Here is a 19,723-nt window from a genome sequence, read left to right as displayed (position 1 = left end):
ATGGATACAAAATTGCTGCCACAAAAAGGTTTATGTGTAAGTATGTGAGCAAGACTGGAGAATATGTAAGACATGACGCCCATGAAAATAGTGACCTCTGATAGTCCAGAGCAACAGAAAAAGATGTGAGAGAAAATAGCAGCCTGCAGTCTTCCAAAGCAACAGAAAAATAGTGTGGTGGACAATGAACAGAAAAAGATCGCAATGAGACATAGGAAATGTAATGGAATAGTAGACAGAAAAGAAGGAAGTAAAAAATCAATTTATGGACAGGATAATCAATCTCACGACAGATAATTAAATGGATCTATTGAATAAGGGTCTACAATTTAGTATTACACTAGAATTGGGCCCAGGCATAATAAAAAATACGATTACAGAAATAAAAATTGCTTGTGACATAGCCAAACTGAATAAACTGAAACAAGTGGACGTAGCAGCAAAAACTAACAAGTGTTTATCCAAAGGAGGTCGCCATGAACATAACCACACAAACATATAGAAGCACGTAAAAGCCTAAATCATAAATTGGAAGTGGAAAGGGCTAGTGTTACAAAGGCTGACAAACAGAATTCGGCTGTTGTAATGTATGGTTACGACTATATACAAAAAACTGAAAAATTTCACTTCGTTCACAAATTAAATTGCAAGAGAAGGGGGAACCAGTTACGCAGATTATTAACAATATGTCATGTCCCTATTATAAAGTTAAATGAGAATGCAACCAAAGACAGACTGAGAGCAGCATGTTGTTGTTGTTGTGGTGGTGGTGGTTCTCATTCCAAATGCTGGTTTGTTGCAGCTCTCCATGCTGCTGTATGCTGCAGGAGCCTTGTCATCTCTGAGTAACCACTGCAATCTATGTCCTTCTGAATCTGCTTACCATATTCATCTCCTCGTCTCCCTCTATGGTTTTTACCCCCCCCCCCTCCCCCCCCCCCCCCTCCCCACCCCACACTAACTTCCAATACTAAAGTGGTGATCCCTTGATGTTTCAGACTGCGTCTCATCGACTGATCCCTTCTAGTCAAGTAGTGGCAACAAATTTCTTGTCTCCCCAGTTCTAGTCAGTACCTCCTCATTAGTTATGTGATCTATCCGTCTAATCTTCAGCATTCTTATGTAGCACCACATTCCAAAAACTTCTATTCTTTTCTTGTCTAAACTGGTTATTATCCATGTGTCAGTTCCATACATGGCTACACTCCAGACAAATTACCTTCAGAAAAGACTTCCTAACACTTAACTTCTATTTTTAACAAAAAAATTTCTCCTTTTCAGAAATGATTTTCTTGCCATTGCCAGTCTAGATATATCCTTTCTACTTCTGCCATCGTCAATTATTGTGCAACAGCAACATATACTTATAAAAAGACATACGGTGTTGAAAATAGTTATGAATTTGCAAGGGATATTAAAGATGTACCAGTCCTAGCTGGAGCTACATTGGCTTCTTTTGACATTGTTAACTTAAATACCAGTGTCCCAGTAAGTGATACATTGGTGGTTATAAGAAAGAACTTGCTAGAAGTCAAGAAGATTAGTCAAGGGTAAAGAGTAGAACACCTGAAAATTTTAGAAATTTTATTGTCATTTAATTATTTTAAATTTAATGATGATATTTTTTATCAAGAGGATTACAATGGATACTGGTTTGTGAGGTATTTTAGCTGAGATCTTCATGAACAAAATTCTTACGTTTGTGAAAAAATTGTGTATTACAAATGCTATATAGACAAGAACTTCCGCCAGTACCTTGTCTCCTACCTTCCAAACTTTACAGAAGCTCTCCTGCGAACCTTGCAGAACTAGCACTCCTGAAAGAAAGGATATTGCGGAGACATGGCTTAGCCACAGTCTGGGGGATGTTTCCAGAATGAGATTTTCACTCTGCAGCGGAGTGTGTGCTGATATGAAACTTCCTGACAGATTAAAACTGTGTGCCGGACCGAGACTTGAACTCGGGACCTTTGCCTTTCGCGGGCAAGTGCTGTACCACTTTGGTCAACAGTTTTTGGTGTTTTCGCTCTCTTTCTAACCCTTGTGAGCCTACTGACGTTGCTGTTCTCAGGGCTGGTATCAAGCTGGCTTTATATGCTACAACGTGCCTGCTGGTTACAAAATTCTATGGTGGCAACCTACCACAGTGTCTAGACGAGATATGAAGTAACATGTTAATTCCTTGAAGAGGAACTAACACCCTGGGACCACGTCTGGGGGTGTCTGCATTTTCACAAGGCTTTCCCCTTATGGTTTACTTCATGTAACAATATCTCTCCTAGTTTCGTCTGCTCTCAGCATTGCTTCTGCTTCCGCACCTTGGAACGCCTGCCCTCATTTCTCACAGCTTCAAGATAACACTACAGTAGCAAGGAATAATCAATATATTACAACTACAGTTATTGGTGATGAGGGTAAAACTTTCATTTTCGAATGAAATGGCCTACTCAGAGGAACTTCTTCAGTCCTTGGTGGAAACTCTACAGCAGATTCAGGCAGCGCTCACAAGGTCAGAACTTTGCCGTCACTCCTCAGCATTGCAAGAGGTAGCTCATAGAGTTGATTCCATTGCAGGTAAATTGAACACTTTGAATGTGGCTCCGACGTTTCCGGTTTTCGATTGGTCAACATTTACTGGCACATGGTGTTGTATACTCCACGCTGCTGAGATTTTGGAGCCCCTGACGGGGATATTGCGCAAGGGTGCATGTTGGGTTTGGGACACGACATGTGAGAAGGCTTTCACATGTTCAAGTCAGCTCTCTCCCGCCCTCTTTGTCTGGCCACTTACGATCCTTCTCTGCCCCTCATCGTCACCACCAATGTATTGGACTATGGCTTGGGTGCTGTCCTCTCGCAAGTGGTTGATGGTGTTGAGAGGCCAGTGGCTTTCGCATCCAAAAAATTAACTGATGCTTAACCCAAATATAGTCAAATTGAAAAGTAAGCTTTGGCGCTAGTTTTCACTCTGACAAAACTCTATGAGTTTGTGTATGGACGTCATTTCCTCTGCAGACTGATCACAAACCTTTGGTGTCTTTGTTTCACCCGGGTGTCACAGTGCCCACCCAGACAGCGTGCCGCCTTCAGCATAGGGCACTCTTCCTGGCTATGTTTGACTTTGATATTGTCTATCACACTTCTGAACAGCAAGCAAATGCCAATTTTCTGTCCCGGCTGCCTGCCTGGGCAGACCGTGAGTTTGACGCCTCCCCCATGGTTTGTTTCTTTGTGGAACCAGATGTGGATGCAGCTCTGGACGCTCTTCTCTTGGATGCCAATGTGGTCTGGCAGGCCACCACTCAGGATCAGACACTGCATGCTCTCCACCACCAAATCCCTGTGGATTGGCTGACTAGCTGTCGTAGTGTCTGCGATGCAGAGGTCCAGCATTTTTGGGATCATTGGCACAGTCTCTTTTTTCGCAGTGACATCATCCTTTTGCATAGTGATTCAGAGTTCCCCAGGTGGTCATACTGCATACATTGCACCACTGTATCCTCGACCTCCTCCACGCTGGCCATTGGGGCGTTGTCCTCACCATACAGTTGGATCACCAATACCTTTATTGGTGCGGTTTGGATAAAGACATTGCCTCACTCGTGTCAGCCTGCACCATGTGCCAAACATGTGAGGCAGCACACCCACACGAGGAGTATTTTTCATGGTCAGATGTAGTTGCTTCATGGGAACATCTCCATTTGGATTTCACGGGGCCGTTTCATAATTTCCAGTGGCTCAACTCCGGGCCGGGATACCTTTATGTCTCCCGCATGGTGAACATCACTTCTGCTGAGACTATCAAACGTCGACTCTGGGTTGGAGTACCCTTATGTTTTCCACTTTATGAACACCACTTCTGCTGAGACTATCAAAATTCTCCGGCACCTCTTTGCTGTTGAGGGACTCCCCAAAATGATCATTATGGATAATGGTCCACAGATTACTTCAACCACGTTTAAGCAATTCTCTACTGCCAATGGAATTTCCCTTGCCCATACCGCCCCATTTCACCCTGTGTCAAACAGCTGGACAGAACGTTTTGTGCAGATGTTCAAGACCCAGCTCAATAAGCTACTGCGCCATCACCCGCTGGAGGGCGCCAAGCTTCTTTTTTTGTCTACATGCCGTGCCACCCCTCCTGCCAGTGGAAGTCCAGTCTAGATACTTCACGGTCGATCATTCCGATCTCCCTTCTCTGTCCTTGTTCCTGAGGCTTCTCACCCTCCCACCTGCACTCCAGCACACTCCTTCCGCATAGGGCAGGAGGTCTGGGCGAGGATCTTCTCTCATCCATGGACACGCTGGGCACCTGCAGTCATCACCAAGCCCTGCAGCTGGGCAATGATGTCTGTCTGGTGGGCTGACAGTTCAGTTGCCTGTCAGCACCTCAACCAGCTCCGCTCCCGTCTGGTGGACAACGACACCCTGGGGTAGCTGCCAGTGCCTGTCACTGGCTGCTCTGTGACGGAAGCAGCTGCTGCTGCTGCGTCACAGCCTCTGGCTCATGCCGGCCATGAACTCATGGACGTCAACCAGGATGCTCCTACTCCTATGGACAATTGTGATGCTGTGCATTCTTTTTTCCAGGGGGAGAAATGTCGAAGCGGCCCCTTATCAGTTACAGGGCCAGCACAACAGACAAGCAAGATGGGCTGCCGACCTCCCTTCAAGAGCTCAGATCGAAACATCGCCAGTGGATGTAAACAATAACAGGCTTTCCGAATAAACATGGAACTACTAAAAACTGTGACAGTGTTCCAGCAATTGGAACTCGTGTAGTATTCCGCCAACTTGGCGGTATAAGCATGCTCGGGCAGTCAGACCGGCATTGTTTATCTATCGCTAGGACAGCTCCGGCCAGTACTTACACCAGCTGTAGCACAGTATACACTCACTGTAGCATTCAGTAGCATGTTGGTTTAAAAGGGGGAAAGGGACCAAACTGCTTGGTCATCGGTCCCTAGCATATTGTATCTTGTAATTGGTAGAGTAGATTTTGGTCTTTATTTTCGTTCATTGTCTTGTATTCGTATCTGGTTTTGCCGCCACAAGAATTGTGGGGTTATCTTATTGTTCTTGCGTTTGAAAATTATTGCATGCCAAGAAAGCTTTTTTTTGTTTATTATAATAAAGTTTGATCAAACTCAACTGTTGGTTCTTTCCTGCTGACCGCAGGACACAACAGAAATATTAATTTAGTCCTTACTTTATTTTCTTGATGATGATGCCTTTGGTTATTTTGGCCTTATGATCTGTCTGCACTGGTGTTGCAGTTAAATATTCTTACACCACATTTCTAATCTTTGCCAGATAATGTATGAAGTTCACTTTGAATTAATAACATTTAAATTGACTTCTGCAGTACACATGAATCAAATTGCATCAAGATCAACCACAGAATGACTCTCAAGACATTTCCTTTGTTTCTCACAGTGTAATTGTCTATTGTTCAGGTACAGGTTTGCGCACGAAAAACTGGCACCGACTTGTAGATTGCTGATTGTCGCCCTCCAATTGTCATCTGTGTAGACCTTTGCAGTAGCTTATTTATCTAATAATTACATGTTCATCTATTTGTTGTTGAATCAACTGATGGTGGATAACAATTTGTGTGTAATTTGCGAGCAGTGTATATTTGATACAAGTTTTTCATGTTCCACCATGTATATATAATCTTATGAATTCGGCACATCTCCAAAGCAGGGAGGTGATCCATGGAACTTCTATATTTGTGTCCAAGCAGGCATTTCCCCTCATGAGGTTTCTATGATTGCTGTCCTCATCCCTCAACATGTGTAAATAAAAATAACAACTCCACGAAATATCTTTACTTTTACATCTGATGCCTTATTTTCCAACTTTTTAGGTTTTAAATAACATTCATCTGTGAGCAGACATAAGGATGCATTTCTCTGGAAAGGAGTGAAGTGGATCACCACATATCCTGCCACTTAAACAAACAATCTCATTGTAAATACATTTACTTGCTCTACTTCCTTTGTGGTTTTTTCCCCCATTAAATAGCTTTCTTGAATTAGGGATGGGCTCTTTTGATACATTTCTATAAACATTAAGAAGTTAATTACATATGTCTTATGGGGAGAGTAATGTGATCCGCTTTTGTACATATCATTATTTTATCTTCTATTTTAGTTGAAGGAATGTGCCTTTACATTACGAATTGTATTTCATTATCATGACAGTTAGTTGTCACTGATACTGACAGATGGCTCAGTCTTTTCTTGAACTTTTTGTTCAGTTAAATCATTTATATATTCTTGCAAGGTTGCAGAAGTGAAAGCTGTTTAATCTGAATCTTTACCTCATTTTAAAATATTTAATCTTATGCCAGTGTCTGAAATTTGTTTTAAATCTGTATACACGTCATTAAACTCTTCATTTATCTCATTTCTAACTAAATCAGGTTGTAATTTGCCTTTTAAATTTAGTATCATGGATTAAACCATGGAAAATCCTGAATGCAATAATGACAATATTATGTATAGGATAGATTGCTACTCACCACAAAGTGGAGATGCTGAGTTGTAGACAGCCACAACAAAAAGACTGCTAAACAAGTAAGACGTAAGCTCTCAGCCAAATGACTTTCTTCTGAATTAGACCCCCCCCCCCCCCCCACACACACACACATTCACACAAATACAACTCACACACACATAACCACTGTCTCTGGCTGTCAAGGCCAGACTCTGGCTTTTACACAAATAAGTACTGGAAGACAAGATCAAAGCTGCTATTATTGATTGATCCAGTGAACTGTGTACACATAGGGAACTCTGTGACAGCAAAAGAAGTTTGGGACAAGTTACAGAATGCATTTTAAGATGATGGCCATACGAGGAAGGTCAGATTGCTCCATGAACTTAGAACTACTCGACTCCTAGAACTTGGACGATTATGTCAACAAGATAATATCCACAGACATGTTATTGCTAGCAGGACTGCCTGAAAAATATGCACCCATGATTGTGATGTTAGAAAGCTCAGGCGTAACGATTATGTGAGACAGTGTAAAAGTGAAAATCCTTCAGAACATGGAAAGTACATTAGTGTGCAGAATGAGATTTTCACTCTGCAGCGGAGTGTGCGCTGATATGAAACTTCCTGGTAGATTAAAACTGTGTGCTGGACCAAGTACACAAACTTGGCACAAGTGGAACTGCACAAAGTGTCATGTTGAATGGACCTATTTTTTTCCGTGGATGTCGAGTGAATTGCAGTCTTGATGCTGGCACAGGGAGTACTGGAAGTGGGTGGTTTAGTGTGCCTTACTTCAGAGGAGTAAACAGCTACAGCATTTTATTCTAAGAAGAGAAAGAAGAAACCAGGCATGTGCCACAACTGCCAGAAGATGGGTCACATGGCACCCCAGTGCCACTATAGGTCATTTACAAGAAAAAAATGTAGGATGTAAATAGTGCAGAGAGAGAACTGCTGATCAAGGCAAGTCAGTCTCCATTTATCACTCTTTGGGACTAATGAGTAATAAAAAACCAGAATTTATATTAGGTTCAGGAGCATCAATGCATATTATTAGAGACATAACATAAATATGAAGGGAGACATAAGGCCAGAAATCTATCGACGCATCAAGCGTGGCTGGCAAGCATTTGGGAAGAATTCAAAAGTATTCAGATCAAAAATGCCAGTAAATCTGAAGAAAGCAGTATTTGATCAATGCATTCTTCCTGTGATGACGTATGGCTGTGAGACATGGACACTGAACTCATTCACAAAAGGGAAACTTAGCACAGCACAGAGAGCCATGGAGAGATCAATGCTGGGCAGGACAGGAAAAGGGCAGATGACATCCGGTCTGTGAGGAAGGTTAATGAAATCTTAGAGAGAGTAGGTTCCTTGAAATGGCAGTGGGCTGGCCACGTTGCAAGAAGAAAAGACAACAGATGGACGAAGCTAGTACTGGAGTGGAATCCGAGAGAGCACCGGAGGCCTAGAGGAAGACCACCAGACAGGTGGGACAAAGACATCAAGAAGATTGCTGGTAACACCTGGCAGAGAACTGCCCAAGACCGTCCCACTTGGAGAAGACTTCTGAAAGCCTACCTGAATCCACGACTCGAAGAGGCCACATCATCTAATGATTGAATTGGCTGATGATGATGATGATGATGATGAAGAGCTCTTTATGATGTCAGTAATAAAATACATATCGGTATATTCACAGTGTATGGTTCCAAGTAACAGTGTTAGCTTGCTGGGAAAGTTGATCTTAAGATAGTTGTGAATGGAGGAACAAGAAAATATTACAGCACATGATGTTTACTATGTAAAAGATGTTGCAACTAACTTGTTATCTGGAAATGAAATAGTCAAGAAGGGAAACAGAGTAACCATTGATATAAATGGAGCAAAAATAGTTAACCAGTGGAGGCAAATGAAAGGGGAATTTTGAAGTTAGATACTGCTAAAGACGTAGGTGAAATTTTAAACCATTCTGTGAACTCTACAAAAGGTATCTTACACCATAAAAGACTTGAGCACCTAAATAGAAAGGGCAATTGATTATTAAAGGATATGGTGACAGGAATGGAAGATTGCTGTAAATGTAAATAAATCACAGCCATGTTTATTTTTTAAGTTCTAAATATCAAGTGAGTGATATTTTTGAGACCTTTCATAGTGTGGATAGAAAAAGAAATGGGGAAGAAGATTAAAATTGTCAGGTCTGGTAATGGGACAGAGTATACCAGCCAAAAATTCAAGGAACATTTGAAAGAATTAGAAATTAAACACCAAACCATCATTAGATCCAGTCCAGCCCAGAATGGAGTTGCAGAGAGAACAAATAGGGGTATTATTTTTTGGAAATGAGGCTAGTACAGACCCTGAAACAGTTGGGAGGAAATGGGACCTAAAGTCTAAGAAATATATTTTTGTAGGCTGTTGTGGAGACTCTAGGGGTTACCGACTCACAAATCCTATGATTAAGAAGATACTGACAAGTAGAAATGTTGTATTTCTTGAGAATAATAAAAACAAAATAAAAGAGGATCACCAGGAGAGTACAAACCCTTCATTAATGTCATAAAGTTCAAGAAATGCTAATTCTGAAATAGAAACAGAAAATGAAGAAGAGGAAGAAGAAGATGGCAATGAACACGCAGGGACATTCTATGAAGATGAAGCTTTAGAGGATGAAGAGGAGGAAGAAAGTATTTTGAGGCATTCATTTCATTTACCTAAACATTATGATTAACCTGATTATGATATCCATATAGCCCAACCTTTTAATGGTGAACCTACAGCAGTTGAAGAGGCTATGAGTGGTCTTGAAATCTCAACAATGGAGCGAAGCTGTGGAAAGAGAATTATTCATTTTATCAAAATGAAACTTTCGAACAAGTTCAAATGTCAAAAAGGAAAAATCCGTTACAATCACAATGGGTGTTCTAACGTAAAAAATCTTGAGAGTACAACGCCAAAATATAAAGCACGACTTTTAGTCAAGGGATGTTCACTAAAAGAAGGGATAGACTAAAGAGAAACATTTCTGCCATTAGTAAAATGTGAATCACTTAGATACCTTTTAGCCCAGGAAATAAAAGAAAAATTATTAATTCATCAAATGGATGTGAAGGCAGCTTACTTAAATGGGAAATTAGTAGAAGAAATATGTGTGAGCCCACCAGAATAAGCTAAAAAACTCTTCTAGAAAAAAAAGAAGAAAGAAGTGGTCACAATAATGGCTATATGATTGGATGATTTCTCCATTCTAACTAAAGATGAAGAACAGATGAACAATTTTAAAAGACAATTATAAACCAGACTTAACTTACATGACTAGGGAGAGGTAAAACACTACTTGAGTATAAAGATTTTTAAAAAATTTGAAGATGGAAGAAGAGCTATGTATAGACCAGTCGTCATACATGAAGATGATTTTGAAAACGTTTGGCATGAGTGCTTGCAAACCCACACCAATGCAAGCAGGAGCCAAGTTAATAACCAATGAAGAAAATACAGAATGCAATGATAATGTACCGTATTTTGAGGCAATGGGGAGCCTTTTGTATATGTCACAGACATCGAGGTCTGACATCGTTTTTGCTACAAATGCTGTAAGCACATTCTGCAAAAGCCCAAGAGAGGATCATTGGAGAGCTGTTAAAAGAATCTTTAGATAGGTAAAGGGAACAACAGACTATAAATTAAGATATTGTAATATGGGGAATATAAAAATTTAGGGCTGTACTGATGCAGATTGGGGAAGTGAGTTGGAGAGTAACCATTCCATTACTGGGTGTTGTTTTAGATTAATGAGAGGACTTATATCCTGGTCTTGTAAAAGACAGAAAACAGTACCTTTGAGCACTGTAGAAGCTTAGTATATGGCTGGATCACACACAATTCAAGAAGCATTGTGGATCAGGACTCTCATAAGTGATATAGAGTTTAATATTAGTATGGAACCCACCGAGATATTCTGTGACAACAAGCAAGCTATAAACTTAGCCAAAAACAATGTTACAAGAGCCAGAGCCAAACACATCGTTATAAAGAACAATTTTAAAAGGGATCACATAGAGCAAGGGAATACTGAAGTAGACTATTTGTGCACAGAAGAGATGTTGGCTGATCTGCTAACCAAACGAGGAGAAATTTCAGAAGATAGTGAGACAATATGGTTTGACTGCTAAAAGTGACATCCGAAACATCTGCTCAAAGGGGGAATTGAGGATATATGAACAATATATTTCACGTATGAACGTGAGTGTGGCAAAGTGTGCTACATGGAGTGTAATAGACCTCTATGACTATGCTTTGAATACTCTGTGACATTACCTTAACGACATATTGTACTGCACTGTTCTGTGTAACTATTGATGTCAAAATATAGCTTGCCTTATTTCTGCATTGTTTATATTCAGAATTACTTACGTTGCTGTGCTAGATCCAACACACTTCCTCTACATCCTCTTTCAACCCTGCCCTTACTGCCACACCATGTCTTTTTTCTTTCTCTTTCCCAATCCAGTAAAGCCTATATCCACTGCTCTCTTCTCCTGTTTATTAAGTCCAACACTTCCTCCACCATTGCTGTCAGTGTCTCAGTGTATCAAATTTTAGTCTTTGGGAATAGCTGGGCTGTCTTTCACTATTTCCATTCCTTCTGAGGATTGTTCTGTGGTTGAAAGCACACATTTTTGCCACTAATAGCTTGCATGAGCTATCATAGCTGGATTTGTCTCCAGCCTTTTTGGTCCATGAGAGATATTTTATCTCTTCATACCCTTCAACAGCCAGGAGCTACTGACAAGCATTTCCTGATCCTGCTCCTGGGGACACACTCTCTAGGGTCAAGGCTCCCCTGAGAGATCTTGAAACATTGAGGACTTACCATAAAAGCTGGAGGAAGAAAGGGAGTTTGAAGAAAGAAATAGAAGAAAAAATATAACAGAAATGTAGGATGTAGAAAGGAATGAAGGACGAGTAAGCCGTAGTTAATATATCAAAGAGGTCTCTACTGGTCTAATGGCAACATATTATGAGAACACAGTGTTCTTGACAAAATGTTAATAATAGTCCCAGTAATCTTAATGTGCTGCTTATATATTGTTTCCTTATTTCATATCCCATATCTGTATCTTTGCAATAGGGAGTATATGATTTAATGAGCTACATAAAAGCAGTCCTCTGGAGGGGCATGAAAACGGCCATGAACAAGAACTGGCGATGTCGCAGCATAGAATTTCACATTCCACTACACTTAAAAGCATGAAATGAAGAATCAGGCGTGTCAGATTTTTCCATTATGGAGAGGAACATGGCCAATGAGGTGCAACATCTTTATGTCACAAGCAGAACTTAGAAGACGCCATATTGTATGGAACTAAACTCCATATTTGGTGTTTTTGTGTTATTATAGAATACATGGTATGAATATAGGCTGTTTAAAAGAATCAGAAGATTGTGGATCTCTTGAAAATGCATTGTTTTAATTACAATTTGTTATAATAAAATTACAGGAAACTACATATTGGTAGTTAAAGTCTTTCCAGTGGTTGATGCTTTTAGTGTTATTACTTGTGGGCAATAAAAGTATAACATTTCAAAGCTACAATACAATGACCTATCAAAAATGTGTCTGGTACAATGTGTCATAATTAAATATCAAATAATGAAATTTGTTGGTACAGCTTTTACACATTGTATATCATCTGTGGAGATGCTGCTACCACGTTAAAGCTGTAATGTAGTTGATTACAGCTTGATGTTCGCTTCGACAATGCCTGTCTATTATGTCAGAAAGTAAACACAAGTTAACACTGTAAGTTTTTGCTGTTATGAAACTTCCTGCAATATGCTTTTCGTATCTATCTCTTGGTTTTATGGACTGCCTCATGTTTCTATCTTGCTGGTAAATATTGTTTCATTGATGATGATGAGCAGCTTTAAAAAATCTCTTCTTCCATTCTGATGGAATTATGAAATGAATGCCAATCTTGAAAACTAAGAGATTACTTCAGAATGAAGGTAGTGAATACAGCTTCGAGAATATGGATATTGTGCACACACAAACTGACATTAGAAACTATACTTTAACTGTTGTTGTGGTCTTCAGTCCAGAGACTGGTTTGATGCAGCTCTCCATGCTACTCTATCCTGCGCAAGCTGCTTCATCTCCCAGTACCTACTGCAACCTACATCCTTCTGAATCTGCTAAGTGTATTCATCTCTTGGTCTCCCTCTACGATTTTTACCCTCCACGCTGCCCTCCAGTACTAAATTGGTTATCCCTTGATGCCTCATAACATGTCCTACCTACCGATCCCTTCTTTTAGTCAAGTTGTGCCACAAACTTCTCTTCTCCCCAATACTATTCAATACTTCCTCATTAGTTATGTGATCTACCCATCTAATCCTCAGCATTCTTCTGTAGCACCACATTTCAAAAGCTTCTATTCTCTTCTTGTCCAAACTATTTATTGTCCATGTTTCACTTCCATACATGGCTACACTCCATACAGATACTTTCAGAAATGACTTCCTGACACTTAAATCTATAATCGATGTTAACAAATTTCTCTTCTTCAGAAATGCTTTCCTCGCCATTGCCAGTCTACATTTTATATCCTCTACTTCGACCATCATCAGTTATTTTGCTCCCCAAATAGCAAAACTCCTTTACTACTTTAAGTGTCTCATTTCCTAATCTAATTCCCTCAGCATCACCCGACTTAATTCGACTACATTCCATTATCCTCGTTTTGCTTTTGTGGATGTTCATCTTATATCCTCCTTTCAAGACACTGTCCATTCCATTCAATGCTCTTCCAAGTCCTTTGCTGTCTCTGACAGAATTACAATGTCATCGGCGAACCTCAAAGTTTTTATTTCTTCTCCATGAATTTTAATACCTACTCCGAATTTTTCTTTTGTTTCCTTCACTGCTTGCTCAATATACAGATTGAATAACATCGGGCAGAGGCTACAACCCTGTCTCACTCCCTTCCCAACCACTGCTTTCCTTTCATGCCCCACCGACTCTTATAACTGCCATCTGGTTTCTGTACAAATTGTAAATAGCCTTCCGCTCCCTGTATTTTACCCCTGCCACCTTCAGAATTTCAAAGACAGTACTCTAGTCAACATTGTCAAAAGCTTTCTCTAAGTCTACAAATGCTATAAATGTAGGTTTGCATTTCCTTAATCTATTTTGTAAGATAAGTCATAGGGTCAGTATTGCCTCACGTGTTTCAACATTTCTACAGAATCCAAACTGATCTTCCCCGAGGTTGGCTTCTACTAGTTTTTCCATTCGTCTGTAAAGAATTCGCATTAGTATTTTGCAGCCATGATTTATTAAACTGATAGTTCGGTAATTTTCACATCTGTCAACACCTGATTTCTTTGGGATTGGAATTATTATATTCTTCTTGAAGTCTGAGGGAATTTCGCATGTCTCATATATCTTGCTCACCAGATGGTAAGAGTTCTGTCAGGACTGGCTCTCCCAAGGCTGTCAGTAGTTCTAATGGAATGTTGTCTACTCCCGGGGCCTTGTTTCGACTCAGGTCTTTCAGTGCTCTGTCAAACTCTTCACACAGTATCATATCTCCCATTTCATGTTCATCTACATCCTCTTCTATTTCCATAATATTGTCCTCAAGTACATCGCCCTTGTATAGACCCTCTATGTACTCCTTCCACCTTTCTGCTTTCCCTTCTTTGCTTAGAACTGGGTTTCCATCTGAACTCTTGATATTCATACAGGTGGTTCTCTTTTCTCCAAAGGTCTCTTTAATTTTCCTGTAGGCAGTATCTATCTTACCCCTAGTGAGATAAGCCTCTTACATTATTACATTTATCCTCTAGCTATCCCTGCTTAGCCATTTTGCACTTCCTGTCGATCTCATTTTTGAGACGTTTGTATTCCTTATTGCCTTCTTCATTTACTGCATTTTTATATTTTCTCCTTTCATCAATTAAATTCAATATTTCTTCTATTACACAAGAATTTCTACTAGCCCTCGTCTTTTTACCTACTTGATCCTCTGCTGCCTTCACTATTTCATCCCTCAAAGCTACCCATTCTCCTTCTACTGTATTTCTTTCCCCCATTCCTGTCAATCGTTCCCTAATGCTCTCCCTGAAACTCTGTACAACCTCTGGTTCTTTCAGTTTATCCAGGTCCCATATCCTTAAATTCCCACCTTTTTGTAGTTTCTTCAGTTTTAATCTAAAGTCCATAACCAATAGATTGTGGTTAGAGTCCACATCTGCCCCTGGAAATGTCTTACAGTTTAAAACCTAGTTCCTAAATCTCTGTCTTACCATTATATAATCTGTCTGAAACCTGTCAGTATCTCCAGGCTTCTTCCATGTATACAACCTTGTTTTATGATTCTTGAACCAAGTGTTAGCTATGATTAAGTTATGCTCTGTGCAAAATTCTACCAGGCGGCTTCCTCTTTCATTTCTTACCCCCAATCCATATTCACCTACCACTTTTCCTTCTCTCCCTTTTCCTAATGCCGAATTCCAGTCCCCCATGACTATTAAATTTTCATCTCCCTTCACTACCTGAATAATTTCTTTTATCTCATCATACATTTCTTCAATTTCTTTGTCATCTGTAGAGCTAGTTGGCATATAAACTTGTACTACTGTGGTACTCGTGGACTTCGTATGTATGTTGGCCACAATAATGCGTTCACTATGCTGTTTGTCGTAGCTTACCTGCATTCCTATTTTCTTTTTCATTATTATACTTTAACTATATTCAATTTAAAACCAAAAATGAGATAGAGATTCAGTTGAGTTAACGAGTAACTTCAGCTAGTCTGTAACTCAGATCATTGAACAGCAATTTATCATTCGGGCCATTGATGAGTCCTGAATCATCTTCCCAATTTTCTCCACCCTTCTTTGACAATCGCTAACAGAGTAGACACAACTATTTTATGTGTTTCCTTTTTCATAAAGAAACTGCATGATTTGCATGCCAGATGCAGCTGAGAATGCAGCTGGAGAGCACTGCAGTCACAAATCCCAATGAGGAGCACATTTAATGAAATATAGCAAGTCATTTCAAAGTGTACAGCAACCATGAAAAACACCACATCTAGAATGCTACATGACAAGAAACACATCCTGTGCGAGGACCAGTTTAGAAACTCTTAGTACATTACTGAACAAATGTGAAAATATTTAGTTTTCAGTGTTTGAACTGAAACTTTGGTTAAATATCTTCATCCAATAATTCACACAGTGAACACATACAATAAGGAATATAATGTAATTGGATATATAAAAAAATTTTTAATGTGCCATAAGATGTTACTGTTTTAAATATTTTATTTATTTGTGTTGTGTTAAATACGTATATGTCTCCTAATATTGAACTGCTTTTGTCAGAGTGAAAGTGCACGATGTGAGCAACCTTCAGGAAACAAGTGCTGTACTCACACTAGAGGATGAGGTTGGGGCCCAACACCTCGCATGGAGTGAGGATGGGCAGCTACTCGCTGTTGCTGCAAAAGGTGGAAATGTATTTGTTTTCCTCAGCCGGCTACCCCAGTTGTCTGCGACCAATGCGTGTCGTGTTGCAGTTCTTACTTCCCTCACAGAACTCACTGTCTTTTCTTGTGATGCAGAAGGCAAGGTAAAATATCTTAACTGTTTCATAGTTTTGCAAACTAACACTTTCTATATGCTCTGTCATTGGCAAGCATAATGTAAATAGAAAATTAGAAATTTTAAGTAGCCAAATGTTCTGATACATCATGTGTTGCTAAAGGAGGAAATCCATCATTACTCAGTCTAAGAGTGGAAGAAGCTTGTATCCTAATTGGCTTGAAAATCATAAATAAAATGTGTCAAAACTGTTACTGAATGATATATTTTTTCCACTTGCTTCTCTTTTAAAGGTGCATGCCCAGGGCTTATCTTTGGGTTTTGAGGTCGTTCCTTTTGTCATGTTGCCAATAAATAGATATTTTACATCCTGGATTTTCCATTGTTTGATGTAGAATATGGAATTCAAATATGCCTAACATAACTGTAGCTGACATATTATATGGCACATGAACTCACTGTGACACACTTGTCCCACACTTCGTTAATACCCGTGACTACCTGTAAATACCACAAGCAGCCCAATTAACAGAGGCAGCTTCTATTTGGCAATTGAGTCATGATGCCATTGTTAGAGCATCAGACTTACTGTAAATCATGACAGTATGCTTTTTAATTCATTTGATAATTCATGTATCATTAATTTGGGCTGAAGTTCAGTTTCATATGTGCTTAAGTGCATTAGAAAAAAGAATGGAATCAATCACAGAGCATCAGTCCTGTGTACAAGATAATCATGCGTGTAATACATTGATTAAACTGGGATGAGGTGGGGATAAAAAATTACCAAAGTGAAAATTCAGCGAAATCTTACAATCGTGCTTATCATACAAAGAGACTGTATCTGGGGAATATGAATCTAGTCACCACATACTTAGAGACTTCTGAAAATAAGTTAACCATGTTGTCCCACACTAAGATAATTGTGCAACAAGAGTGGCTCATTGTCAGAAGAGTACATGTTCCGGATTTCCTGCAGACTCAGTTTTGCTGTGGTACAGATAACAGGTGTGTCACAGGGTGTGATTGAAATGATATGGCAGCTTAGAAATATACGCTAAAGGTGAAGAACGTGGGACGGTATGATTCTTGCTAGCAAAATGTCTAAATTGTACACAGAGTCACCATGAAATTTGGTGGTACATGGACCAAATCTGAGCTCGCATCTAGCCATAGTGAAATCGTGCCACCAGTTTGACCAAGGCCACACAGACATAGATGATGCTGATCTGAAAGTTCAGATCTTACATCTGTGATTTCCATCTTTTTGGCAAGCTGAAAGAACATTGAGTGGATCTGTGACCAAGGAGTGGATTTCTGTTGTCAGTGGATTGAATGATTGCTGGAAAGTTCGGTCCATTGTTCACAAAGGCTTGGTGACTATGTTGGAAAATAGCGCCATGTATCTGTGTCACATTTAAGTATAGTGCAATTTTCCTTAACAGTTACTTGGCATGCCACAGTAATATGTAACTTACTTCTCGAAGTCTCTTCATGTAAAAAGTAATACAATTTTTTTAGTATCGGTGCTGTTATTTATTCATATTAGTTAAAATGTGGTCGTGTGTGGGAAACTAGGTCCTGAATCTAGTGCTTTCACCTTGTGCTGCAATTGAAATAATTCTGTTATGAAGTAAACAGTATCTAAAAAGTTTCCAAAACCAAATAGATCGGTGCTTATCTATCAGGTTTGATGCGATTATCTCTTAGGAAATATCTCCCTCAAACCTTTTTCTTTCACTGCGAATAAAAGGTGCATCTGGTGGCAGATATATAAACGGTGACAGTGTCAGCCGAAATTTTGGAAAGATGAGGAAATTTTAGGAAGTTATGTGTAAGCCATATTGTTGCATCAGAACCAACAATTAATATGTGAACATTTAGATTAGAGAACCAAAGAAATTTTGTTTTGGGGCTGTGAGTCAGATATCAAAGTCATGTTCTTGCTATTGATGTTTGACTGTGGAGAGTGGTGAATTATGAATATAAAATTAGGAACACATTATAGTGAAAGCAAGGAAGGTAAATAGTACAAGGAAAATAGCATGTCAACATCCAGAGCCACTGATGAGGAGAAGCAAACATACACTGATGAGCTAAACCATCATGACAATGTGTTGGTCCACCTTTGGAATGGAATACAGGTGTGATCCTGCATAGCATGGATTCAACAACTCCTTTGTACATTTCCAGAGGTAAATGGCAACAGATGTCTTTGCACAGGTCATGCATTCTCATAAATTACAGGTCAGTGTTTCATCCCAAGGAGGCCCAGGTGATTGTCCCCCTAGACATTATACTGCCCCCACTGGTCTGCCATGCAGGTTTCAAACAGCGGTTCACCTGTATATGACCCTCAGTCTAGTGTAACAAGAAACATGATTATTATGACCAGGAAATACATTTGCATTGATCCTTTGTCCAATCTTATGAGAACATGTTTGGGTCAATTACTGTGGAGCCTCATTTTCAACAATGTGCTCATAATAGTATGCTTCAAAACACTGGTGCCTGCACCAACATTGTACTGTGTCATCAGATCCACCACAAATCTGTGCCTATTCTGCTTTGCAGAGCAGGCAAGCCTCCAACCTCTGTCTTCATTACATGATGAGGCATGGACATGCAGCACCTTGTATTCTTGTGGTTTCACAGTCCTTCAACCACTTTCTGTAGAGGCTCACAATAGTAGCATTCAAGCAGCTTACCAGCTTCACTGTTTCTGAGATATGTGTCCCAAAGTGCCAGGCCCTAACAATCTGTCCTTTGTCAGATTCTCTTAGGTCAGTGAATTTCCCCCTTTACAGCCTATATTGTTATCAGAATGATTCTCCAATCATTTGTGCTGTGCTTATATACTTTGCTTACGGTGTCATGTGCCTGTAAGACTGCTGGATGGCCTTCAATCTCATGGTGGTAATGGTCAAAATGTTGTAGTTAGTCAGTTTATTTTGAGTGTTTTTTTTTTTTAAATGCAGTGAACTTGTATGTCCTGTGACCTGTTCGTAGTTTGTTCACTGTTACCACATTTCCTTTGAATCATTTCTTTGAGGATAGTCATGTGATTTCAAAAATTTGTTGCCATGGGAGAAAATAAGATATAATTTGGACACTGATTAACTTTACCAAATTTTAACTGAGTATCTAGATTTTGTAGTCAGGTGAGCCACATGAGAAAGCCACACAGACCAAGTGTAGTGCATTTGGTTGTTTTTATCATTAAAATTTAATTTCAGTTCCACATGTATGTGTTCTGGTTCATTTTTTAAATCAGTTTGAAGACCTTCTAAATCTACTGTCTCCTTTGTTGTACACTTTATTTTTCTTGGTTGAAGATTTAGAGTTATCTTTCCCTCATTCTAGTAATATTTATCTCACCTTGAGATAGTGTTTCCTATCATTCTACTTCACCCAGGAAAGAAGAGGTTAAACTAGGTTTATGTCATCAATTAATAGGTTTTCTATAACTTTTTATTGAGTTTTCCTTTATTATTGATTTATTTCTTTTTTTCTAATGCTATGTACTCTGTGGTATCTACTTCTGTTAAGGGACTACAGTGGAACCCCCCTTTCCAAGGGGCTTCAAAAATATGGTGTAAAA

General features: G+C 39.5%; 1 protein-coding gene across 2 annotated transcripts in view; it reads left to right on the top strand.

Moving 5' to 3' along the window:
• LOC124789640 (WD repeat-containing protein 19) overlaps window positions 1-19,723 on the top strand; it is a 316,330-nt gene that overhangs the window by 120,593 nt on the left and 176,014 nt on the right. For both annotated transcript variants that reach the window (XM_047257070.1, XM_047257071.1), the window contains exon 7: window positions 15,904-16,150. In XM_047257070.1, the coding sequence (XP_047113026.1) occupies window positions 15,904-16,150 (247 nt within the window). The remainder of the gene's footprint in view (window positions 1-15,903; window positions 16,151-19,723) is intronic.

Source organism: Schistocerca piceifrons, chromosome 3 (genome assembly GCF_021461385.2).
Source record: "Schistocerca piceifrons isolate TAMUIC-IGC-003096 chromosome 3, iqSchPice1.1, whole genome shotgun sequence".
Classification (NCBI taxonomy): domain Eukaryota; kingdom Metazoa; phylum Arthropoda; class Insecta; order Orthoptera; family Acrididae; genus Schistocerca; species Schistocerca piceifrons.
Note: the sequence above shows the minus strand (reverse complement) of the source record. Positions and strands in the feature narration are given on the sequence as shown.